General features: G+C 34.5%; 2 protein-coding genes across 4 annotated transcripts in view; both read right to left on the bottom strand.

Moving 5' to 3' along the window:
• Vps13 (vacuolar protein sorting 13C) overlaps positions 1–17219 on the bottom strand; it is a 40418-nt gene extending 23199 nt beyond the window's left edge. For 2 of the 3 annotated variants that reach the window (XM_076115682.1, XM_076115681.1), the window contains exons 1-25: positions 16892–17218; positions 16722–16808; positions 12585–12782; positions 11052–11275; positions 10798–10936; positions 10101–10299; positions 9281–9566; positions 8938–9052; positions 8415–8649; positions 7945–8078; positions 7413–7536; positions 7018–7170; positions 6568–6742; positions 6061–6257; positions 5586–5655; positions 4840–4993; positions 4234–4541; positions 3770–3907; positions 3578–3680; positions 3184–3416; positions 2427–2582; positions 1816–2055; positions 1265–1477; positions 635–910; positions 115–287 (exon numbers count right to left, since the gene is read on the bottom strand). In XM_076115682.1, the coding sequence (XP_075971797.1) occupies positions 115–287; positions 635–910; positions 1265–1477; positions 1816–2055; positions 2427–2582; positions 3184–3416; positions 3578–3680; positions 3770–3907; positions 4234–4541; positions 4840–4993; positions 5586–5655; positions 6061–6257; positions 6568–6742; positions 7018–7170; positions 7413–7536; positions 7945–8078; positions 8415–8649; positions 8938–9052; positions 9281–9566; positions 10101–10299; positions 10798–10936; positions 11052–11275; positions 12585–12782; positions 16722–16808; positions 16892–16991 (4430 nt within the window). In that variant the 5' untranslated portion in view covers positions 16992–17218. Of the gene's footprint in view, positions 1–114; positions 288–634; positions 911–1264; positions 1478–1815; positions 2056–2426; positions 2583–3183; positions 3417–3577; positions 3681–3769; positions 3908–4233; positions 4542–4839; positions 4994–5585; positions 5656–6060; positions 6258–6567; positions 6743–7017; positions 7171–7412; positions 7537–7944; positions 8079–8414; positions 8650–8937; positions 9053–9280; positions 9567–10100; positions 10300–10797; positions 10937–11051; positions 11276–12584; positions 12783–16721; positions 16809–16891 lie in introns of all 3 variants that reach the window. The other variant, XM_076115680.1, reaches the window with a different exon arrangement.
• Positions 17220–17963: 744 nt separating this feature from the next.
• Ctps (CTP synthase) lies at positions 17964–27810 on the bottom strand. The gene is made up of 10 exons (XM_076115683.1): positions 27481–27810; positions 27206–27376; positions 26786–27003; positions 26341–26505; positions 23524–23642; positions 21663–21917; positions 20654–20946; positions 20093–20321; positions 19666–19754; positions 17964–19547 (listed from the first exon to the last, which is right to left on the bottom strand). The coding sequence occupies exons 1-10, from the start codon at positions 27653–27655 to the stop codon at positions 19441–19443; spliced, it is 1821 nt and encodes a 606-aa protein (XP_075971798.1). The 5' UTR covers positions 27656–27810; the 3' UTR covers positions 17964–19440.
• Between the last annotated feature and the right edge of the window lie 65 nt (positions 27811–27875).

Consider the following 27875-nt stretch of genomic DNA (forward strand, 5'->3'; position numbering starts at 1 on the left):
ACCATATTTATCATGACCATTCGAAATAAATAAGTGTCGATATTTAAAGGGCGAATGAGTTTAAATATTCCGACAACATTTTTTATTTTATTTCATTGTAAATGTTAAGGTTACCTTGTAATCTTAGCACCCCTCCCGGGTCTGGTATCATCGAGGGTACAGTCGACGAGTAGAACAGAGGTCTGCATAGAGTTGTCTGAGAGCATCCTCCCCTTCACCGAGAGGAGCGCCAGACAGAAGCGCGCTAGCTCCACGTCTTTTACGAATATGTCGTTCGCTGTTGATACCTGTAAAGAAACATTATTTTATTAAAAACAAATTCTTTCAAATCGGTCTACTCGTCTTTGAGCATATGGGAAATCAATTTTGTCGAATTGAGAACCACCTCTTTTTTTAGTCGGTGAAAAACTATTTAGGCACTCTACTGTAGTCTACACAAAGATCAATCAACTATTTGTGGATCATACGATTATTATTATTGTTCCGTGTCGAAATGCACTCGACTACCAGAAACCAATGCGTTACGGAAGCCTCAAAGGATAATGCCATAATGACCAGATAGTGATCACCGCATTCATAAATTAAACCTAAGAAAAAAATTGATATTAGACAGAAAAAAAGCATATTCACTTACAGTAGTACTAGTAGTGGTCAGCAAATCAATGACAAAACTGTCCATAGTGAAGGAGAACTTGATAGTGGTCCTCGGTTTCTTCTTCTCTTCTTTGATAGTGAGTGAGGCGAGCGTAGACCGAGTCTGCACTTTACTTATTTGAGCTTTCACTTGAACTTTAGAGGTAGTGTTTGATACTCTTTGTAGTGGTTTCTCTTCAACCTTCTTTTGACCCTCAGTGAGGTTCTGATTGAGGATTTTCATTATACTTTTGTAGTCACTGTGGCCTACTGCGATCTGAAAGAGATGTCTGTAAGTTAATACTACAGCAAGGATGTAAGTATATAAAAATATATTAACATTGTAACAAAATTACTTGGATGTCTTCAATTCTATACAAGATCAATAATATTAGAACAATCGCAGGTAAACAGTCGTCCGCTTCATATAGAGTGTCCTGCCATCGTCGAGTCAGTCAACCTACGATCACGGCCAATATAACTTACACCGAAAAGTCAGACAATCCAGGGAAAAATACATGTTAGCGTTTATTCGCGTATAACAATGTTCACGATAATAAACAAGCAACACGAAAGTTTACAAGCAATGAACAGCGAAAGTGTTTAAAAATAAACACAAAGAACTACTTACAGCGATAGTATTCAGTCTTCCAGATATATCCAGGTCCGGCAACGTCTCGTACCACGATGACAAGCTTCTCTTCACGAACAGTTTAAAACTAGTAGGTCTTAATAGTTTCCTCTCCTGACTGGTCTGATAGTCTTCAGTCAACGTCACGCAAGACACCTTCATGTCTTCCAGTTCTAATGTTAGCTCGTCTATTGTTACTCTGTTGTTTACGTTCTAGAAAAAATAAGGATTTGTATTTGGCGGTTCCGTACTCTTGAAGGGGTCAACGAACTCAGTAAAAGATTTTTTGTTGTGTTATGAAAATATAAAATAAATCACGCAGGCGAATTTAGCTTCGTAATCGTTAGTAAATAAAAGTAGAGAATAATTTTGTAGTTCTGATTCTCACTGTAAACTTAACCTTATTTTTTTATTTGTAGCATCATATTTATATCACGGTCTTTTTACTTCATTACAATTATCAATCATGAGCGATCATAAAGAATGTATATTCCTATAAAATCAGTTAATAGAAAGACTAGAGAATATAAGATGAGGCAAGATATACTTACAGCAATACCCAAATCCACAAACTTATTATTGAGGTTCATGCGACCGAGATCCACGAGCATAGCATTATAGCTCTTGGAGTTCTCGGGCACGATGATGATGGGCGCGGCGAGGCGCACCTTGAGCGCCAGCTTGGTGGAGTTGTCGTAGGCTGTCTGCACGTTGGCGCGCGCCGCGTCCGCCGCCTGCGACGACGCGTCGATGATCGCTTGTTGCGCCGTTTGGAAGTTGTTTAAGAATTCCTGTCAAATAAAACGATCATTTTTATTGCTAACTTTCAGGTAAAATCCAGTTAAATCCTACAAACAAAACATTCTATAAAAATAGGTGTTGCAGACGCAGTTTCAAACATTCAGTGAGAAGACCATTTCTTAAGCAGACAATAAAGATAAAGAAAAACGCAACAAATAGGAAATATCCGTAACGTCAAATCAACTTATTTGAAGAATTTTATTTGTGAAACTAAGACTATTATTATATTTCAAAGTAAGATTTAAACAAGTGGTACTTTGTGGCCGTTGTTTGTATGTTTGTTAAAGTCTCCGCAACACGAGAGCAACTTAATGCGTTGAGTTGTCTTTTACAAGTTACTTAATATAACATGAATACTCACCAACATAGAAGTGACGAACCAGTTAAGGAATATAATCCTGAGACAGTTGATCTGCGCATCTATCGACATGTCGACTTGACTCGCTGATATTATCTGATCCGTGTTGTACATCACTATTTGTACGTTCATCACGTCACCGCCTAATACTTTCATTATCTTAAACAAATACACAAATTAAAACTATTATATTTTTCTTTTCTATACTACGATTACTATGTGGAAATATATCAGCAAGTTTTATACAATTTTAGAATCCTCGCAGATTTGTCTAGTCTTTCAAAATAATTCCTGAAGGCAACTGCATATAGGAATTAGTAGAATATGGGATAAACCAAAGTAATTAATCGAAAGGTAATCAGACAAAATCCGATTGAACTCGTATTACCACAGACTTACACTTGTAAGTGAGTGAAATAATATAATTTAACCCATTAATGTCCCACTGCTGGGCAAGGGTCTCCTCCCGTAATGAGGAAGGGGTTAGGCCTTGAGTCCACCACGCTGGCCAAGTGCGGGTTGGGGACTTTGCACGCCCTCAATAAATGTATTAAACAAATTTTTAGGCATGCAAGGTTTCCTCACGATGTTTTCCTTCACCGTTGGAGCATGTGATAATTATTTCTAATACACACAGAACTTCGAAAAGTCATTGGTGTGTTGCCTCGGATTCGAACCTGCGACCACTAGCGTGGGAGGTGCTAACTTAAACCACTCGGCTATCACTGCTATATCCAAATAATGGTAAAACATAACTAACCTCTTTATGTACAGTATCAGGGTTCAAATCTTCAACTTTGATGGACGCAATAGCACAATCAACTTGCGTGTACGATGCCTTAATCACAAGGCCTGCTGTAGCACCCTTCATTGATACAACGGACAAGGGTCGCATGTCTGTCGCGAAAACGATCTCTATTGCACCGATCTTAACGTTCACTTTCAGTTGTATGCTCTCCACTTGCTTACGACGTGATGGTTTTGATACACTTACTGCAACAGGCAAGAATAAATGAACTCAAATGTCACATATTCTAAGGTTCAAATCAAGTAGAAATTAGTTATAAAGAAACTTCGACTCCAGATTTCTTTACATTATCAACACAGTATACTCATTTAATTTGTCTTTTAGTACTTCTTTTATCCTTACTTACCTTTAGATTTAGCGGCATTAAACTCTTCATCCTCCATAATGGTTTCCAATTGACCAGCATTGGCCGTTCTATCAACTGTGCGCTGAATAGCTTGCAATCTCGTCTGTAAACAAAATACGAGCAGAATTTTAAATATTTTCTTATACTGTTGTTTAATGTATTATGACGTCATAATTCTGAATCTTTGTTTACCTGATATTCGTTGACAATGACAAGGATTTCATTCAAACCCTCGAGATGCAACAGTACGCGCAAGTTAGTAAAGTCCAATTCAATCATCTGCTCCACTGAACCATAGTGACTTCTGAACTCTGGACACTTTTTGTCTACCTGAAAATGTAATGTATTAATTTCTTCATTAGAAGAGCATCAACATTCGATTATTCACTTTTTTGATTGCAGTTTAGTCAGGTACAAAACTTGGAACAACAATAAAGTTCTTCGACGTAGCATGCATGAACACTGACTAAATATTTAATCTGTGACTAGGTAACATATCCAAAGATATTAGATATTGTATTATTCTACTAATCGCGAACATAAATGGAGCCTTCTTTACCCGCATCTTCTCGTCTTAAAGCACTGATATTCATAACTAACACTTATAAAAATACCCCTCTTAACTATAGCTATAGTTAAAATTAATATCCACTTACATTACTATAAGTAACATTAAACAGATACTGATCGCGCGTCGTCTCAAGCAGCAGCACGGACGTCCTTTCCACAGTCTCCGTCGGCTCACTCTCCTTAACTTTTACATCGAGAGTTTCAATCATGTCGAGCGCTTTCCTCCCAGATCTAAAGTGTTGTAAGTGCACGGCGCCGAGACGGACCGTCGCTTCGAGTGTAAATGTCTTTTGTACGGCAGTCAGTTGGAGTAACGTGAGAGAGAATACTAGGAATTTGTCGTAGCCTTTTGAACTGCTGTCTAGTGTTTTGCGGTTGATGCTTAGTACTAGTTCTGTGAAGAAAGTCGTTTTTGTTAAATGTACATTGTAGTAGCAATAGTTTGGCTATGTTAGTTTTTAATCTTAAGTCGAGCTTATCAGTATTTACTTTTACTGGAAATATTTTTTCCATTAATTAAGTCCGTATATTAGTTGTTTTAATTAATTATGTAACATAGTTTTAACCAAGCATTTACCGACTTAATTTTATTAATTCCTCAACATGAAGTATCGGCTATGACGACAACCGTATATTTAATAAAAAATCTATAAATTCTAATAAACTATTTTAAGTTTAAATGTTCAACTTACCCTTCATAATGAAGAAAGCTTCAACTTCAGTTAACTGAACACTTTGCTCATCAAGTTTCTTCTCCTTCAGAGACCGGATAGACTCCCGTTTTTGTTTTTCAGCGGGATCCAAATACTTAAGCAATGATAAACTCGATCCTTTAGATTCACTCGGCTAAAAACAATCAGTATGGTGTTAATTTTCTTTTTCAAAAAAGTGACCCGAGTTTTTCAACTATGAATCGACGAATATTTTTAATTCTACGGACATAATACTAATGAAAAACTCAAAATAATATAAGTACCAATAAAAAAATATGTGATATTGTAGGACTAAACTATCGGAATTATTCGACTAAAGATGTTCATAAATGTCACCTAATAATGAAAACTAAAATACTAATCCTAATAAAAAATCTAATCAATATTAATAAAAGTATTGAATTACTTTATGTGTGTATATGGTTTCGTAATAGTGACAAATCTAAGTTAAGTAACAAGTGATATTATTGACATCTACTCATATTTGAAGAAACCAATTACCCCCAGTTGCTGATATAGATTCGAGAATTCACTAGACGTATCAATCAATTTACCAGATATAGTGTATGCGAATTTCACGCAAAACATCTTCAAATTAAAATAAAAAGAAAGAAAAGGGTTAAAAAGAAATAAATAACAAAAGAATAAAAAGGATTAAAATCAAAAATTTAAAAAGAAAATGAAGAAAAACAAGAATTAATAAGGAATAAAAATAAAATACAAACCTTCAATTGCGTCGATTCCTCTGATTGAGGTAAAGGCATGCTCACTAATATTTCACATAGAGTTAGTAACCTGAAAAATAAAACATTGTTTTGATGATTTTGTCAGTCACAGTTACACAATAATTTTAAGGATTTTTGATACACAGATTGAAAACATCACGATACTATAAACATACTCTTCATACATAACTACTCAACTGTCGCCGTTAACTACGTGTTTACGATTTTACCGTTGCACCTGTATTAATTAACTTATAGGGTGAAAATTTGGCGGTTGTTTTCATACACCTGCTGCCACTTTACATATCGTATCAATAGGTTATCAGGTACTTATCAATAAGCCGTGAAACGGGCGCTTATTCACTTATTTGACCATGCTCACCCGATACAAATAGTATCTTGTGAAGAATCTTCTATACTTCTATTACAGAATACACTGACACAGAAATATCGAGAAAAGTGATAATTTACTTACCTATCCTCAGACACGCTAATAGCAATTTTTTGTAGCTCTCCCCTAATCTTTACTTTAGGTAATCTCGGATCATCAGTGATCAGACATTTGTGTATCTGTATCACTAAATTAGTTGGTTGTAGTAAATGCAAAGGAGTGGCTTCGTCGTTCGACGCGATCGCCGTCTGCCAGTCTTCACCCGGCGACGCTATTACAATCTGTATAATAAAAAAAATGACACAAATCGTATTGGAAACGATTATTTCAACCCTCAATATAATAAATAATATTGTAGAATAAATCTTATTTGAAGAATATTATCTTTAGTCTTTGTTTTTTATCGTATTGAGGTACAAGATGCGTAAAAAAATGTAAAGAGCACATAAATCAGGGTTGTATATGTCAATAACTTACCACTATTTAACCACACCAAACAGCAAATTACAAGAATTTATGGTTGCCAGGACACAAGTATATGTTCTTAAAGTTCATAAACTTAGATCCTTAAAAATATATTTTCTCTCATACCTGCATTTCAGTAAGTTCAAGAGCCATCTTATCATAACTATGATGTGTGATCTCCTTCAATATATCCTCATCAGCCAGTCCCTCTCTGTACAGTTTGTGTACGTCGAGCGCTTGTGAGCGAGGCTCCGACTTCACTTTTATAGCACCGAGTTTTACTACTGCACATGATTCGTTGCTGTGGAGAAATATTATTTTATATTATTTACATATTGTAAATTCAAAAAGGATGATTATCTGTCTTTCTGTTGCGTATTCACAACTAAACAACTAAGCTAATTTTGGGAAATTTAGACGCAAGGATAGTTGAAAACCAAGATAAAACCTATATACATCAACTATTGTCACTGAAGGGATCTGTGTGTTTTCAAACATGGCTTGAATAGGCTCTGTTTACTATTTCTATCAACTTTTAATTATTTGCCGAATATCGCTTATTAAAAAGTAACTTACCCTCTATAAACGCCAGTTTGCGGTACAATAATGTACGAGGCGGCAATGTCTATATCAAGATCTATGAACGTATGATGATGCACTGCGTACTGCATGCCAAGAGCTGACTTTTCTTTCAAGTCTGATAGTTTGTTCTCTGCGGCTGCTTGTAAACTGAAAAAAAAGATAAAAATTAAGATAATACCAGGTAGTGGGTACCTCAAAATCGGTACCTAGTGATAATATATCCTTTTACGGATCAGAGCCATTGTTTTTAAGCGTATAATTAATGTCCATTTTTATAGTCAATCAATATAAGATAACAATAATTTTATAGAACTAAATGTTCTAACTAGAACAAAATGTTCTATAAAATTATTGTACGTAGTTTGAACATAGATTTTTTAATTACTTACGTGGTTAAAGCTGTAGATTCGGTGGGTGGTTTAAATACATTTACAATTTCTATAACAGTTTGTGCGTCATATACAATTTGTAGCGGACGAGCTAGCACCTTCACTCGTTGATCACACAGCCCATCTGAAAGGAGAAAAATGTAGATATCAGAATAGTTTCCGAAACAAGAGCCATTTACCGTTAAAAAGGTATTATAATACAACAATATTCTTACAATAATACATGAGAGTCCAGTCAACATAATAATTTACAGTCCTCTAAAATAGTTGACATGGTTGCATATCCATACTAATATTATAAATGCGAAAGTAACTCTGTCTGTCTGTCTGTTACTCAATCACGCCTAAACTACTGAACCAATTTGCATGAAATTTGGTATGGAGATATTTTGATACCCGGGAAAATGACGCATAATGGGAAAATTAAGGTGGCGGACGAAGTCGCGGGAAAAAGCTAGTAGTTTTATATTTTGACATAAAAGTGACCGAGATATATACTTATCAATATATTATCGTTAATTCGAAAACTTACCCAGGGGATTGGTTTCAAATACAACGTTAAGTAGATTGACGTCTTGCGTAACCTCTTTGGATGTGACGAGCCGAGGTATGAATTCACCTTGATGAACACCGGTCACACTGAAAGCCTTCATATGGACGTCCACTCTGAAAACAAAAATAACCTAGAATTACTATCGCCTAATTTTAAACTGAAGACAAATTATACTATTGAAACAATTGTCTTTCATGACATAGCTTGTAAAGCACCTTTATCATCACCAGGCAAATAAAGCACGAATATACATAAATAAGTACATAATATCAATCTTATTATATCAGACGTAGTAGCACTATGAAATCCGGGCTACTATTGAGAATAACCTACTTAAAACTTGAAAAGACTGCCCGATCACGGTATCGTACCTGACACTTCTACATCCGTAGTCCTATACACCACGTACCGTACCATAGAGGCCGTTTAATAAAGAAATAAAAACATACCTCAAAGCGTTAGCACTGGGCCGTTGCTTCATATCAACCTCAACATGATCGACACAAGCCTTCAGTACTTCGGTCTGGTCCGTCACAGACAACTGTAGTTTATCTAGCTGGAAGTAGCTCTCCACCGCGACATATTCGCTGGGCAAGTGTAATGGTGCCGAATTCTCTTGATAGTCTATTGCACGGAACAGCTTCTCTTTCTCGTCCGGTGTCATTGCTTTCTCGAATTGTTTCACTGTAATGCAAAAAATGTATTAGAAACATTATTCTCTAATAACTTTTAAACCGCGACCATAACTATGCCGAAACGTCAAACAAATGAAGGTATGATGGTGGTGGTGCTGGATTCTTCTGGGAGAGGTTTGACCTTGAATTCACCACGCTAGCCAAGTGCGTGTATCGGCATGCCTTTGCATGCCGACAATAAATTTAGGCATGCGAGGTTTCATCACGATGTTTTCCATCACCGTTATACAAACCTCCTTTCAGAAATTATATTTGATTTTTAGGGTTTATTACTTACTTATAGCAGTGCCTTCAGCGAGTTCATCATCTTTAGAGCCGCCTCCGTACCACCAGCCACTGAACCAACCTCTCGACTTCTTAGCTTCTTCTTCCATTTTACCCAGTCTCTCCACCTAGAAAATAATTACAGAATACTTATTTTACGGCACTCATGTTAGGCGGCATCTCGAATAATAGGTAGTCAGAATACGTACACTGCTGGAATATCAATAAAGACAAGAGCTAGCAGAATTGTCTAATGGTTAACTTTAATATGAGGTAGCCCTAAAGGTACATATTTTTTGTCCTTTACTTCTCTATTCCTGTAAAAAAAGGAAGCGAAATCGACCAAAAATACAAACCTCCATTTCAATCTTCTGTCTAATAACGACCAGATTGAACAAATCCAGTGTTTTCTCAGCCTCATTGAGCACGCACTGTTGTTCAGTGCTCACTTTGCCTTTACTACTAAGTTTGCACTGATAAGCACTGGCGTAGTCCTTGCACAGTTGCCTGTGTGCGAGCATGTGAGTCCAGTCCCAGTTGCGCCTGCGCCGACGGACTTCTTCCTCTAGTATGCACTTGTAGGCGAACTGCCACCATTCTTTGTAGTGGCGTTTGTATGTTTGCAAGTCTGGACGGTATTTTCTATAATAAAATTATTTGGGTTAGATCATTCTTACTATTTGGAAAAAGAGAAGGAATATAAGTTTCTATCTAAAAATAAGTATAAGGATCAATCAAATCAAATCTAAAAAAAGTAGGTATAAATATTTAATATACATAAGTATAAGAATCTTGAGTAATGTGCTAGGCAAAATAATGTTATGTACGAAACTGATATAAAATGTTCCCATTACGATAATATAAGAACTATGATAGGTAGGTCAAATCCATGAGTAGATACTTCACAGTATTTTATTATTTATATATTTTTATTATAGTATTGTTAAACTGCAGTATTGTATTTTTTTTTATATGATCCAATTTCGAACATAGATGGTTTATCGATAAACGATACCCTAGAAAGCTAGTTATCCTCTCGTATTTACAAATTTTATAACTGGAAGATTACACTCGAATGTACCCAGCATAAATCAACCATCTCAAAATGACCTACTAAAAGCACTACATTGAACTAATTCACAGGTCAAAAATAGTCGTACAATTAACACTAATTACCTGTAAGGCGTTTGCCTGTTCATTCTATCCATAGAATCAGCTAGCAACATCATATCTTGGTACTGAGATTTCGTCAGACTGACAGACAGTTGTTCCATGTGAAGAGATAGAATCACTTTAGGTATACTGAATTTCGGTAAGTCAGCTTCGGGCTTCGGATTTAGTTTTAATTTCGCTGTCGCGTTTATAGGACCCAAGGCTGCAAATTAAGTATTGGTTATGAGTTTTAGTACAATCATAAACGGTAGTTTATAGCTTATAATAATATCCTGATGTAGGTTTTTGCCAATGGTGTTAACTACGACACTCATAGACCTAGAGTAGACATGTATTTATAGTTAATAACTATTTCATTGCTCATTGAAATATCATTTTGTTTTCTGATTCAGCGTTTAACTAAGACTTATTGAAATGCTTCGTTGAGATATTTGCGTGTATCCATACAATAAATAACGCTGGAATTAAGCAGTTTAGTGAAGTAAAGTTCTAAATAATCAGAGCACTAGACCGAACCGTCGAAGCAATAAATCTAATGTCTACGCCGGTCTTTAGAACGTTGGTGGCCGTCGTAAATCAGTGCTCGACCTCTCAACCTCACTTTACGACATCAATAAACAGAAAATATGTAATTGTATTTCCATTTCATACAATATCTATAACAAAATAAGCGTATACTTAAATGCGTGTGAATACTTACCATATTTATAAAAGTCCGGTTTATAAGATTTCGTTGCAATTTCTTTATGCAATCGATCTTTGATGTTATTTGAAGACGTTTTTGAATATACTTCTGTTGCTGGGTTCCAGTATATGGCCAAGCCCTCCAACGCTAAAATCTAAAAAAGTATTCAACATTATTATTACTGTAATTCAAGTCACGCACATGAACTTTGACCTAGATTCCTAGGCCTTAACATTTATGACAAGTTATTTCTTTCTAGAATAAATTACCTTGAAAATCTTGGTGACAGCCTCCTGTATAACGGTCTGTTTCCAATTCTCATCGGTGGTGTGGACGGAGAGATTGTGCAGGGTGATGCCAAAGGAGAAAGGTGCCTTAGGATTCGTGATACTGTCCTCGTATCGTATGTGAATGTCTGTGATCTTCAACTGCACGTTTTTGATGATCTGCGTCACCAATTTCTCGACAAATGTCTCGTCGAGTTTGTTTTGGTCTAAAATGAAACATCACACTATGAAGTAGGTTTAGTAAAAGAAACGCACGACGGAACGACAGCCTGGTAAGTCACGGGGCCTCGTCCAGAACCAGAAAGGAAGCTCGTTCTGAGAGCCACAAAAATTCTGAATTTTTGATGTTATATATCGCGGGTCTCAGGGCTCATCTTCATTCTTAGTATTAAATGTTCCAAATAGAGCCCCGGAATTGATAGTTTCGCCCCTAGGTGAAAGGCACAAGAAATTGAATTTCCTCTGTCTATTGGGAACATGTGAAAAGTATAAATGATTCATTGAGATGCTGGAAGTACTCCAACAGTATAATACACATATATATTCCTTCGTAAACCTAGTCTACAAAGTAAAGTGAATATTTATTCATTATCAATTGTAGCAATTGGTGTTTATTGTATGTAAACATGAAAGCTAAAAATAATACTTCCGAACAGTATTGTAATACGCATTGAATCAATGTTTAAGTATTATGTCATATTTAATGCGTGTCAAGCACCTATTGTGTTTATTTTGTAAAGCATTCGTTTGAACACTACTTTATGTGTGGACGTAATTCTAGCCATCTGGTTAACCTTCACCCGAATACTATGCTAAGACATTAATATTTTACTATAGAAATAATTATTGCGTTTAATTAAGAAACTTCAGATAGGTATATTAATGGACTAAATAGTTGATGATCTATTCGAAATCTAGACAAAGTTGTGCCTGGGCAACTTAAAAAAGTAAGTCAAAAATAAATCAATAACTGAGTCGATGGAAAGAGTGCCTGAGTGAAAAACACACAGATACTATCAGAAACTTAGAACACATTGTCTTTTTAAAATTCTGGTTCTCATTATTATTTTTTTTTTCCATAACAGTATTCACTCTGTGCCAGTCTTCTTGTTTCGTGATAATTTAGAACCATTGTGTGAAGGTTATAGCGTATAATGTATAACATCACAATAGGCGAGCGTGTGCCATGTAAAATGTTCATAAATATTTCGCCCATTTTTAGTTCAGACCATACTGAGCTGTTAGCTGCTACGATACTGTTTTGTTACAATAGTATTACCATTTTTATACGCGTATAATAAATATAGCTCACTAGGACACGATAACGAATGGAAATGACATACGATTGATAAGTTTATAAATAAAATATTACGAATTCACTTCATCACTAGATTTTTTCAACATTAAATAAATTGTGTTCGTAACCAAGCATCTAAATCATCAAAATTAAAAAAGCAAACCCTAAATACTTTTTCACTTGTTCGAATTAAAATCTAAAAAGAGATAGTTGCATACCTTTCTCTGCTTCCTTCTTCTTGGCTTCCTCAACCCTCGCAAGCTCAGCCTGCTTGGCGGCCAGTGCCATCTTCTCCTCCTTTTGGGGATCATATTTGACCTCCGCGGTAGGGTTTACGATGAGAAACAGACGTTCAACTGTAGCTTCCACTGACGCACCGTAGAGATTCTTCCAGGGGATTTTTAGAACCAATTTTCCTGTATAAAAATGTAAGATTAGAATAAAAAACTTAAGTAGGAAGGTAATCAATAGTGCTGCAAAGGAAAGTAGGTACCATAATATGAGTAACCTATTTACCTTATTCTGCCTTTTCTTTACCTATGATTTATAGTGAGAGCCGGTTTTACGACTACGTAAAATGCTACTTATGTTTATTTTCCTTATAGGGTTAATAACGATTTCTTATCAATATGACTATCAAATGTTTGCAAATTTTACAATTATCTAATTTTCTGATCGGAGTCAAGTGACCAGAGCAAGTGCCATTTAAAAACAATCATACCTGACCATAAAATTTTGTGTTCAGTATCAATATATCATGATCAAGTTGAAAGAAAACAATAGCTAATCAAATAAAACCAATAAAAACGTAATAAGCTGTTGCTGCTCGTGAAGTATTGGCCTCAATCTGTCTTCTTATATAAAAACGTAAAATGTTTTTAGAAAAATAGAGACGTTAGCTGTACTATCGCGGGTGTTTATTATCACTACACCATCAGATGTGGACTGACACGTTAGACAGGCGGTGTAAATATTTACGTTAATAACAGCTTTCTTTGAAAGAAATTTCAATCCGTATTTTTGTTGAAGAGTTTCATAATGAAAGAAAGAATTTGCACTGAGTTAGCACTCGGAATAGTCGGAACATGCGGTTTGCTAAAAACAAAGTGACTTTGATTGACCTCTTTGGTGCTTCTGTACTAGACACAATAGGGTATAGAAACTAAGGCAGGATCTCCCACGGATCCTTATCAAGACAATATACGAGAAGATACATTGTTTAGTATAAGCCTGATATCTGTACTTAGAGAAATAAGAACTTAAATGCTCCCCGGGTATTTTTTAGATACAGGATTTGTTGTTATTTGTACGTGACTGCGCGACGCAATGGAGGGTTATATGCTTCCAATCGCCGAAAAAGACCATTTAACATTTTTTTTTATGAGTAACGTAACTCTCATTTAATTTAATAAAAATGTATGACGATACGTCAAATTAATGGCGCCAGATAGAAAAATTTCCAATCAGATAAGCCAGCATTGCTGATTCACAATAAAAACATCACCTAGTGTGTTTAAGTGCGATAACGTTGTGTTCTCATGATTCATTTAATTTGTTTCACAACTAGATCTATTCTTTCCGCGTTTTTCATTCCAGAGTTTATTATACTTCGCAGTTAGCACTTCTATAAGACTACGCATGTGCTAATTGTAGTTTTGAGGCCGATATTAGGTACAAACTATTTTAAGAGCGGACATAGTTCGCTTGTTTTATATTTACAAACAAGATTACGTTCGACAACATTTTCTTTGCCATTAACGATTTTATGAAGATCAAGTGGACAGATAAGACCGAAATGCCTGTAAGAGATAAGTGCAAAAACTATTTAGTTGTTTTGGCGGAAGAGATATGGAGCGATTCGATACAAAGATACGACCCACATGTTTTAATAACAAAACAATTTGTTTTATTCGTCTTTATTGCGACGCTCAAGTAAATAATGACACCGGTGTTTTGCTGATTACTCATTGAGTAAAAACAATGAAAAGTTTTTAAGACAAGTGTTTTGCGCGTAATTATTTTTAATGACCTACGCCTACCAGCCAACATGCTTTTAAATATTTCTGGCTTCTAGTATGGCCAGTATGCCATTACTAAGATAAGAAAATACGGTTAAGAAGTCAAATGAACCGAGATTTAGCGCAAGTATTACTTTACTGATAAATCCAATAGAATACTTTCTCACTGAAGTTTTTCAACAGTGGAGCAATGGAATTCATAAGTATTCTAGTGCACCGAAAATATCCGATACAAACAAAGGTCATACGGAACGCTATCGAATTCGCAACGCTATCACGCGGTAGTTTTAATTAATACCACCATTGTATTACCTCGATAAGAAAATGTGATAATCCAACAGTATTTATAAATAATTTGTTCTATGTTAAAGTCTTATGGTATAATGGTATAGGTCATTGATATGCATTTCGTAACGTGAGGCAAATAAACGCACGGTGACCGGTATTATGTCACCGTATCGTCTCAAATTACGTGCTGTTTCGATCGAAAGCTCGACATATGACGAACACAGTTAGGATATCGAATATTTAACTAAGAACAGGGGCCGCAAAACCACTTGAATAATTTCTGATACATGATTATGAACGATTTTTAGGTCTGTTTGAGAGAATCGCAGGCGCAACGGCAAGAGCTGTTGAGCTTCGTTCCGTACGTAACCGTAAGTCTCCTGCACTGGATTTACATTAACTATACTTCCTCAAACACCTACAGGTGTTTGGCGACACCTATACCTAAAAGAAATAGAGTTCATATGACGTATGAATATATTATTATGGAGTAATCTAGAAAGTAGGTACGCAATGTCTAGCTTGATGTATAACTGGTCTACTTGATGTATTTAAATTATCAAAGTTCACACACTTACTGGTTTATCAGGTTGATACAAAAGCTTTTATTAGTATCAATGACATCATCAGTTACATATAGAATTTATAAATACAAATTTGGAAATTAATTGCCTGTGTTAAATATAATCAGAGTAAACTTTTCCTCTCACAAGTATAATAAGATTAGTTATTAATACAATACATAATATATTTTCCTCTTGTTTTGGGAGGTAAATATTCAAAGGCTTTTTGACCTTGAAACTAGACATGAATCATGGTCCGATTTCAAGTGATGATGTCACCAGACAGTTCATTACAGAATAACAATTACAAAGTGGGTTCCCTATCTCTGTTGCATGTTAAGTGCCTAGCTAGAATGATAACCTTGTGTAATTGGACAGGCTGGGCGTGCTATAAAAAGAATATTTTAATGTTTGTTTATCCTATCAGGTGGAGTGCCTTTGATTTAGTGGTTTACTATGAACATTTTAATGATGTTAGATTATGAGGAATGATTTAAAATGCCTATTAAACCTTGAATATACATATATGCAATAACTGATAGTGTTATCAAAGTAAATGTGAAGGTGTGAATAATTTAGACTCAAATTAGTGAGAATTTTGAGATAGCAGGAGGGAAGTCAATAACATTAGAATGTTTATCTCAACAATAATAAAGAATTTAAGTTCAATAACCTGAATTAAAATTGATTGTGCTATGGTAAAAAACAAAAGAAAAGTTGGCAACAGTGACTGAGATTATTATTTTTTGAATATTATATTTTTTTACACTCCAAAGACCTGGCAGGTTGAGAAGAACAAGCATAGCTTATTTTAAGACAAAAATATCAGTAGATGGGTGAAATTGCTAGTGACGTAATATAAGTATGTTTATGGCCACACAAATTAGTAATAACTTTTTTATTGCTTGCTGAGAATAAACAGCTGGTAATGCTCTCTATTAGATTTTCTACTACACAACATAATGTGTATTTATCAATAAAATAAATGTTGTTATGTTGAAAATACCTAGTATTTATTATTTATTGTTAATATATTTTTATAATGTAACATAAATCATGTTTTTATGACAGTTACATTTAAATGTATTGATAAACATATTTTCATCACTCATTATGAAAATAATATAAGAAACTGTAATTATTTAATCATACCTATGAAGAAGAGAATGGGTAAATATGCTTCAGTGAACAGAATTTATTTGAGATAAATAACAATCATGTCAAATATGATATTTCACACACAAGTCTGTTCATTATTTAAATATTTAACATAACCTATCAGCCTTGACCTGGTTCTCATATTCAAACAATTAAAAAACAAACCACAAGACTGTAACATATTTGAAAATAAGACCATAAACTATTTGCAAAAACTTTTTATGTTTTTAGTTTTATATTACTTTCTTCGGCTATTAAATATTTGAACTAGTTTCATTAGTAGTTCGCGTTTTTATGATCATCATTATGGAGCTATAAAAAGGCTCACCCAAATGTCCATAAGTTGTCTGAACAGGAATATTTAGTTCCTCCAAGGCATTCTGCTTTAGTATCAGATTTTCCAGCACGACGTCGCCTGCAAAACATTTATCGAAGACATAAATAACCGCAATCAAAGAAGTGCGGCAACTATGACATCACCCTGGCGCAAAAACTCACCGCCCCATATCCCAAGTTTTAACTGAGACCTGTTCAAATTCTCCACGTAATCCCCTAGGAATCTGTTCAGGACGTCCACCACAATCGATTCGAACACCATCGTGAACGACTTATTTCTTATTTATTACAGAAAAAATAGTATTTCATCACTCATGTCGTGGTCCGGCAGTCCAACATTATTGCTAGAATTTAAACAATGCACGCAAATACCTCTCAGATTAACTCACAATCACACAAAAGTTAATTTTGATATCATAACGCACGGTAGACAGATTTGAAAAATAAAATGTATTTTCCGAGTTCAACAATGCAGTCCGCAGCGCAAAATATAGGTGTTGCTAGACAATGCCTCTGTATACCACCTCGGCCGAGGCATTGACATTTGATTAGAATCAATTTAACCGAGAATCTCTCCATAATTATTGCAATACTCGAATTCAAATTATTATTAGTGACACTATTGGAAGTTCATATAAAATTAAGTCTCAGCAGCAATAAACTGTTCTTTTTATTTCAGCAAAGATAAAAAGAAATTTTTGACATAAAATAATGTGTAATTTTCAACTACCTCAGTAACGTGTAGTATTATTATAGCTTGCAACATTTTTTAATAAATGTCACTGCTGTCAAAAGTACATGTGCACTCAAAAACATCTGTAAGTTCGGATACGCATACCAAAGATGTGAATTTTAGAAGCACAATCTGAAAGCAAAGCTGCGATCTACAAGGTTATTTAATAAGTTCTTTGTAACTATTATGTTATTCTAATTAAAAATGAGACTTTCTTTTACGTTTGGCGGAAGTTGCTTGAATACTAAAATTGTTGAGCATCGAAGATTTGTGTGGCCTTGTTTGCGAAGGGCCTTAGCGTCGTCTGGTGTAACCTTTACGATCAACCTGAGTTTGAGATTACAACTATCGTGTTAAAACCAATTATCGAATTAGATTTGAAGAACTTCAATGGGCAAAAATATCATTTCCTAATTAACCTAATAATCCAATAGCAATTCTTGCTTGCATGCTGCCAAATCTTTGTCGGTTATATAAAAAGGTAAAATAAAAACAACGGTATTCGCGCAGAGCAACACTTTATTGACTTTTATAAGAATATTTCTAGAGTTGAGACAACAATGCTGTAAGAAAACTGTAATGGAATGCTTTGATTTTTAAATAGTTATTTGATAAGCTGAGGAGACTAGATACTTCTATTAATTGAATGAATACATGGGTAATTTGTAAGAATTTACGATTACGAGTAAATAGGCTAATACCTAATAGTTTATAATTAAAAATATACATTTCACGTTATACAACAGCCGTATCATCACCTCTGTTATTTAAAACATCACAATTATATTAATATTTGGGGCAAAAGGTATATCAATACAATCCCTAGGCAGACTGATACATTCACACCACATAGATTTTAAGAAATAAATTATAATTGTATTTGCACCACCATCAAATTGAACAATAAAATAACAATATGTAACTGCTACATAAAATACATAAATGGTTAACACGGTGGATTAGAATCTGTCTCTAAATTGACCGTTTAAATTGAACAATCGTATTCACTTGAATTAAATAAATATAAAGTAAGGCGAAATTTGTATACCTTGTTTAACAAACAGTTTAGATCATTAAAAAAACTATTTCATAGATGGGATCGGATATGTCGTCTGAATACCACACATATGCCAAAATATTCGAGATATAATCCACATACAAGTTATTACGTCTAAAAAACAATTACGCTTAAGTTTTATTGAAACAATCCTTAACTTAACCTTAATAACTATAGATACAAAACAGATGCAATGATGTCATGTTAAGAAAATATTTAATGGACTGCACCACTGAAATGTATGTAGAATACATTTATTATATCTATGTAATGTGAGAAATTAACTATTAAAAGAATAGTACTAGCACTGGCAGTAAAAAAATCTTACAAAAAAAACAACAACCAGATTTAAGATTAAGTATTCACTATAGAACTTATCAAGCTAAGAAAAAAATTGATACCTATAAATAAAAACTTAAAATCGGAACAAAACATATTTGTTACAAATTACTTATAAAACTCGCAATAACTTGTATGTTTCTAATTAATAATACAGTTTTTTATTTGTGAAAAGTATAACACGAGAAATATATTTACTTCAGTGGAAAGTGGTTATACGGCTAGTATTATGCTTTATTGTATTCGGACTAGTCGAGACTCGATTTATCTGTTGCAGTCATATGTTTTATAGATCAAACTGTTTCAGACATACTCTCTACGCAAGACAATCACAATGAACAAGTAGGAGCGGGTGATAATTATAAAAAGTGATTGAATTTTTTCGACAACTGAAAGACTCAGTTAAATGTATTGTTTATACGAAATTATTAGAATATATTCGTTATACAAAAATATCCATTTCCCGCAAGCTAAATTGTATAACGACAATCTCAGAATACAATTTGATTATATACTTTTATACTAAGTAGTAATTGCTTAAGAATAAATTTAATTAGAATCTTCTAATGTTGTTTTATATTTCTATTTGCTAACACCGTTGACTGGTGTTCCATTTTCAATGACTGTCTTTTCATCTTCTAAGCTGAGGGAAGAAACTGATATACTACTGGCCTCCTCTTCTTCTTCATCTGAAAATAAAAACAAAAAATTAATGTCTTAGATACGTTTTTACTGCAAATACATCCCTATTGTTTAGTATAATAAAAGCTCTATGCAACAAAAACAACCATATAAGTCCTTTCTTACCTGAGCTAACATCAGATTGATTTCTTGGACTAAATCGGCAACCTTTCGACATGTAGCTTTTCAGCTTTCCGAGGGAAGCCAGGATCAGTCTGCAATAGAAAAAGATTGGTTTTAATATTACATAATATAACATAATTATGAATAATTTATTATAACATGCATTTGAATTATTGTGTATTATTTTCCTTCCAGATACTAAAATCCACCATATAGGAAATCAAATATGGAACTAGGAAACGACTTTGTTATATAGGGTTTTTAATTTGTTTTACTTTATAATATAATATTTAACAAAGCCTGTTCACTTCTGGGCAGAATAGGATCACAAAGAATAGTCGATATAGAATAGAAATCAAAGATGAAGTTATTTTTCGTGCACGAATTCGCGGGTATTTTCTTTTATCTATAAAAAACTACCAGTACATACCCTAAGAACGGTGGGCTAGGCGACAATGGCCTCGACAGGTACTCCGGATGGAACTGCACGGTCACGTAATACGGGTGATTGTCGACAACAGCGACCTCCATCCTTGTTTTTGTCTCATCTTTGCCGACGAAGCGCAGGCCGGACGCTTCCAAACGTGCTATGTATTCTGGGTTCACTTCATACCGGTGCCGGTGACGTTCTTCTATTACATCCTTCTTGTATAATTGGGCTGGAAAATGGTAATTATTTAATTAGTATATTTTTATATCTATATAATTTAAGATTTTTAAACCTTGTAATGGTATCTACTCTCACTTTTATGGACTGTTTAATATTGTTATTGGGCAATAATCATACAATTAAAAACGATTGAATAAATACATGGCAGATCGGCACACTATGTGGTAGTTTAATAATGTTAGGTAATATCCAATTGTTTTTTTTCATATTTAAGAAATACCAAAACTAATTGATTTAAACACTCGCAATGACATGCATTCCTTTGATTTATTGCTATCGGGGAATTAATATAATCAGGGCAATAAAAGATTAGCTACTTACTTATCACACTGGGTTCTAGATAAGTCTTCCTTTTGCCTAACCTCATGGTACCGCCGAGGTTTCCGGGGTGATGTTCAGGCATGTCTATCACAAGTTTGTCCTCACATTTAGGGTCTACTTCTGTAGTATTGGCACCTTTTAGTCCTAAGACATTTCTGGCGAATTCTATAACAGACGCTTGTAACCCAAGGCAAATGCCGAGCATCGGTTTCTGTGTTTCACGGCACCATTGGCAAGCTTCGATTTTACCTTCCATTCCTCTTTGGCCGAATCCTCCAGGGACTATTACACCACTGAAAGTGAGATAAAATCGACAATTTAGGGATGTTGCATATAAATACATAATTCCACGGCAATAAATATAATTTTTGAGGAGTAAGGAATGTTTTAGACTTCCTAATAAACAGATATTCGTGATAACGAATGACCTACAGATTTAAAATATAATGTCAACTAGCTGACCCGCGCAACTTCGCTTGCGTCCCATAGGAGTGAATGGGTCAGAATTTTCCACGTTTTTATAACACTTTTTACTGTTACTCTGCTCCTATTGGTCATAGCGTGATGATATATAATATGCCTTTTTTCACGAAAAATATATCAGAATTATTTAAATATCTCCTAATATAACGAAGTCGCACTAAGGCATGTCCGCCATTAAATAGTTGCCATGACAACGGAATTTTGTTATTTTAATGTCATTATAATATGGATTATTCGCGACTTAATTCGCCACCTGAATTTTCCCGGGAAATGCGTCATTTTTCCGGGGTAAAAAGTAGCCTATGTCCTTTCTCGGGTATCAGAATATCTCCATACCAAATTTCATGCAAATTGGTTCAGTAGTTTAGGCGTGATTGAGTAGCAGACAGACAGACAGACAGACAGAGTTACTTTCGCATTTATAATATTAGTATGGAAGTATGGATATCACTCATATCGTGTGAATCGTGATTGATGAAGGCATAATTTCTGATAAAACAACTCATCATCAGATAATTTTACTTACTCGCTTTTGCACAAATTCTGCCACGCCTTATGGTAACTGACTGGATCATCTATCTTAGTTTGTCGTTCTAGGTTAACGGCTTCTATATAAGTCAAGTTGAGTTTACACCCGGCCGCGATGCATGCATGTTGTAAAGCCTTAGTCACACTTGCGTAAGAGTCTTCCAACTTTGTGTATTTGCCGACAAGAGCAATGTTTACTTCTTTACGCAAATGATCCACACGCCTCGCTAGGTTGTGCCATTTTCGCATAATTCTGAAAAGTAAGAAGACATGGTAAAGTTTAAAATAATAATATTCGAAACGAGGCTATTTCGCTGCCGATATTATAATTGCACTTAAACATTCAAGAGTAGATGCTATTACCAAAATATTATTCTAATTAGACCAGCAGTAGTTTCTTCCGAGCTTCGATCTTTTGACCTCACAAATAAACAACTACAACTAAACATATTTTTTTCTTTAAATAAATTGCCTTTAAAATAAGATTAGGTACAGGTTTCATAAGAATCGTTTGTTATAAATTAACGGTCACAATAGGATGTATTTACACTACCTACGTATGTCTCACTGGGCCACGTTAATGTGCTATTTATCTTCAGTCTTTATACCCGTTGTCTAGGCATTTACGTAAAACGATCGCTTGTATACAGAAAATTACTAACACGTGTCGCCTACAGATCAAAACTTCCGGCTTTACATCTAGAAGTTAAAAGTCCGTAACAGTTTGAAAGGCGAAAGTGTTTTTAACAGTGTAATCTTCTATTTTTTACCGGAACAAAGTTAGCTATTCATTGAAATCAATGGCGCGGGACAATGTTATTAAGTGACTGTACAAAGATTACTGTAAAAGATTTTTTTTGTCAATTATTAACGAGACTACTGTGTGTAAAAGTGTCGTTTTCCAATTTAAGTGGTATTTTAAACATTTACTGATCCAAAAGATGTCGCCAAATTCAATAATTCATAGAACCAAATTTATATCGGAATTGGTTCGTCGACTGCGATCTGTAACTATCAAGCACTCGCTTTAACCATTTATATTTCTAGATACACTTTATCCTCCTTGTATATGTATATGAAGTTCAATTACCTATATATTCTTATCTTGATTCAGTTTAGCATAAGGATACGGCGGCGGCGCGGCGCCATAAAAAAAACTGCCCATTCAAACTGCGCATTTAATAGAAATACCTACGCAATAAACACCTTATTAATATTCATTTATTTATAAACCCAGTCTAAATATTTATCAGAATATAACATATTGTTGTTTCCTAGTACGTATTAAAATACTTCCTTTATTTTATCGTTTATGAACTCATTATCAAATTCTTACCTACACTAATTTATACAGAATGTGGGTCATGAGCGATTTTATTACAAAAGATAACACGTACATATGTGATGATACTTTGTTCTTAATTAATTGTGTCTATTTTATTAGTTATATTTTATTATCAAAATATTTTATACGGGATATCTCTGCATTCAATGTTATTTTAAAAGTTACTGCCCGAGGCTTCGTCAGCGAAAATATATTTACCGGGGAAAAAAGTGCGCGTATCCCATGTGTTTGTTAGATTATTGCATTAAAATCTGTTCAGTAGTTTTGCCGTGAGAAATAACAGACAAACACATCCATCCTCACAAACTTTCTTATAATATTAGCAGGATAAGAAAAAAATCAAGATTGGTCGAGTATTTGAAAAATACTTACATTTTAGTAGATAAGTAGAACAAAATAATAAATATAATCAACCAAATCTAATTGCACAATCGTTGGAAATAATTTAAATAAAGCTATTTTCAGTCGTACAATTGTCCTACTTTTGTTTGATTACATTACGTTAAGTACTTACTTTCCTCGTTGCATAGAAATATTGAGCTGTAGCCTTTCATTCAAATACTGGACGACGCCTTGCGCTTCCATCAACAATGGCACGTGGTATACTGAGCTTAGATCGTGAATGCATATTACCTATAAAGAAAATAATGTTACATTAAAGTTTAACGTAGAATAGAAGAATATCGTTTAGTTGTTGCGGTCAAAACCATCCCGTATTGGCCCGGGTGTCCAATTATGTGAGCTTTTTTTAAGGTTCAAAAGGACTTAAAAAAAGCAAAATAAGTAAAAATACTGATTCATACTATAATAATGAAATTGTATTACGTATAGAGTTAAAGTAGTATTATGCTATCGTTAGCGGTAAACGTTATTTGCCACTCTACGTCACAGTATTTAAAGTACGTAATGCGACAGATGCAGTTCTCGTCTGAAGCCGCCTCATACAAATCAATACTACGAAGTCTGCTGGCGCGGCACGTGCCGTTCTCGATGTCTGGGAAATTGTACCTTCAGTTACGAACAAGGATTGTCGTTTAAAGACAATTAAATCTAAACCGTAGTTAAGAGTTCATCGTTTACTGACGATATGTTATTGGAACCGGCCGTATCTGTAATGATCTTCGTGTAATGAATACAGTAAGAACCTAACTTATCAGGATATATTGGCATCGCTTCGATACCTAAACTTTCTATTCAGGTCATCGGACAACTGGTTTTGTTTAAGCGGCACTTTCACCGTCTTAGATTTTGATCTAAAAACAGGATATTGTTGCAATGTAATATGTATATTAGACATATTAGCATACATTTCTTTGTAAGGTATAGGCCAGTTTAACTGGCAATTTCTTCACAGGGCAGGTCCTAGTAATTATGTTGCGTACTACGCGGAACTTTCATGGAATCTCAAGTTATATCAAGTAAATCAATCTACCATTAAACTAATTATAATTTCTAGTTATGTCTCAAATTAAATCGTATTTTTTTGTTCATACGATTAGCATTCGCTTTAACTTACGCGTGCTATCACCTTCAAAGTTTTTAAAACTTGTCAGACTGTCGCCGGTGACTGACCTCTTGCTCTTTAGCACGGTGTAAGACAGGACAATGACACTAAACTCGATCGTTAATAAAGTTCATTTTATCTAACACTAGCTGACCCGCGCAACTTCGCTTGCGTCACATAAGAGAGAATGTGGGTCATAATTTTCCCCGTTTTTGTAACATGTTTTATAGTTACTCCGCTCCTAATAGCCGTAGCGTGATGTTATATAGCCTATAACCTTCCTCGATAAATGGACTATCTAACACTGAAAGAATTTTTCAAATCGGACGAGTAGTTTCTGAGATTAGCGCGTTCAAACAAACAAACAAACAAACAAACTCTTCAGCTTTATAATATTAGTATAGATAGTATAGATGTACTGATCCTACTTAAACATTCAATAAAAATAATTAATGTTTTGTATTACTGACATCGTACCGTTAATTTGTGTCTAAAAATAATTAAATATTGAAATATAAGGTATAGTTCTATCTATATGATACTCTGCTCGTTCGGCTCTAAAATAACGACGTTTAGGCGAGACAGAAATATAGATCGTTACCACGTAACAAAATCTGCAGCTGCAAAACCTCTTGCGAATATTGATAACATTAGTCATAAAACAAATGCATATTTAATTTCATCCGACAGTTTGTTTACAATCGAAATCCCATTGAGATAATGTTTTGATGACAGTTTTCAATCTCTCTTGGCTACTTTGTTATTTCTAATGTTTATAAACAAGTACGCACATTCCTTTTGCGTCGCTTCTTGGATCCGATATTATTTATGTTGCTAATAAATTATAATATGTTTACATCAAATAGAGAGCCATATTAGTATAGGTTGATGTATTGTTCAATTTAGAATGGTGATGTCATGCCAATTTATTGGCCTATTCCTGTATTTTTCGGTCATTGCCTTTCAATCACGGGGTTTAATTCGTTCCTGCACTATTTGCTATAGTATTTTTGTTTCTTGTCCTTATCCCACGTTAGTTGAGGTCGATACAACATGTCTTCTCAAAAACACGCTGTAAAGGGGACATGGCTGATGTTTTTACAATCGGCCGTCTACCTGACGTGCTTCTTTGGGAATCGACTCCTTTGCAATGCATGTGAAAACTACTATAATAAAGTATTATTTTATAGTAAAAGCGACTAGCCGTTTCTCTGCTTTTTTTACTGGTATAGAAAAAACTGCCTAAAATAGCGCGAGTAATAGGAATTACGACGTAATTTGCGCTAGTGAGGTTGGGGGTAAATGAGTATCTAAATTTAGGAATCCCACACAGATACATAATATTAACATAATGTGTTACAACCATACACTGTAAGTGCATTCAAAATGTTATTTATTGTAACATTGTAGTTGCTAAGCAAAATCATGTAAGATAAGAACTACATTGATGCATTAATTAGTAGAATTTGTATGAGCAATGTTTTTTCCTATTAATAGCATAATTTGTTTTAGATATCTGGTCCTTATTAACCAATTCCGAAAATAGGAGGAGCTAATTCAACCATTTTTTTTTTTCATATGAATATACTCTATACAGAATATACTCATGTGCAGCAAAAAACAGAGGCTAAGTTAAGGTCTCTATAATCCAAACTATTATAAGTATTATTCTTGAGTACTTTAAAATTGAATGTAGTGTGTAAACACTTATACATATTAGGAATACCATACAAGTGCATAAGCCCCACATGACATTATCAAAGGTTTTACTATCAAGATCTTATTTATGTAACCACTTTGAACACTATAAATTAATTAAAGAATTACCTGTTCAGGTCCAACATGGCAGAAGTTAGATATTTTTTCCTTCACTGTGTGGTTGATTGGCTTCTCAGATCGGCATAAGATCAAATCAGGTGACAATCCTAAACCACGTAACTCTCTTACGGAAGACTGTGTCGGCTTTGTTTTGGGTTCTCCTGTCGATTTGGGCTAAAAAAGTACATAATGGAATTTTTTATACTGTTGCCATTAAAATACTTGTTCATAGCATTACATTCTAAATTAATTGATTAATTTAACTTATGATACAAAACTATAATCGTAATAATTTTTGACTACGAAATTATTTTAAGCTGCATTTAGGATTAGAATTTTTTTTTCATAACTCAAGACTCTAGACTCCCTCATTACAAGGAGACCCTTGCCCAGCAGTGGGATATTAATGGGTTAAATTTATTTTATTTATTTAAAATTTTAGTGCAAAACTTACCATAGGCACTAAAGAAACATGTGCGCAACAGAAATTTTCCCTCTTTACTCTAAACTGGAACTGTCTGAAGGCCTCCACAAATGACATGCCCTCAATATCACCAATAGTCCCACCAAGCTCCACTATACAGACCCTTGGAGGAGCTTCGTCTGGTGTTACCGGTATATGAGCCACTCTCTGCACCCATTCTTGAATAGCGTCAGTTATGTGTGGAATTACTGAAAGTGATTTTGTGTTATAAAGATGTATTGTTTATATTTAGTTCTGTATGTAAGTTATAAAGGTGTGGATTAAAATAATGAAACTTTTTTCATCAAATAATAAATATCTTTGTATACTATTTTAAAAACGTAACATAAATGAATTAAATTGGATTTAAAAACGTTTTTATAACTGAAATTTAATTAATTTAGAGCTTACCTTGAACAGTTTTGCCGAGATAGTCCCCTCGCCTCTCTCGCTCAATGACCTGCTGATATATCTTGCCAGTTGTTATATTATTGTCTCTATGCAGGGTGATATCCAAGAAGCGCTCGTAGTTGCCAAGATCAAGGTCAACCTCGCCGCCGTCATCGAGCACGTAAACTTCACCTAGAAAATAAAAATAGACCCATGCAGATGGAGAGTGCAACACGCGGCCGAAAAAAACAAATTGCTTTTAGCTCATTCTCGTCAACTTTTAGTGACCCACTTACCGTGCTCGTAAGGAGAGAAAGTGCCTGCGTCGATATTAATATACGGATCAATTTTAATTGAAGTCACATCAATGCCGCAGCTTTTCAAAATCGTGCCAAATGAACTTGCGATCACACCTTTTCCGACACCACTTATAACTCCACCGGTAACCAATATATACTTCATGTCAGGCATTGTTTATCAGACTACTAGTAGGCTCTTTTTTAAATTAAATAAGCTTCGTACATTCAGCAATTTAGCAATTATTTTTCTCGATTTATCAAATTATTTTGAAACGTCAATCACACGTGCTCCAAGTACAAACGCTGCGCGCCATTTGCATTCGCAATTTAATAGAGATGAGTGGTAGCCGGTGGACCTAAGTTTTATAATCGACTAATCATTCCATTCTGTA

Source organism: Anticarsia gemmatalis, chromosome 6 (assembly GCF_050436995.1).
Source record: "Anticarsia gemmatalis isolate Benzon Research Colony breed Stoneville strain chromosome 6, ilAntGemm2 primary, whole genome shotgun sequence".
Lineage (NCBI taxonomy): Eukaryota > Metazoa > Arthropoda > Insecta > Lepidoptera > Erebidae > Anticarsia > Anticarsia gemmatalis.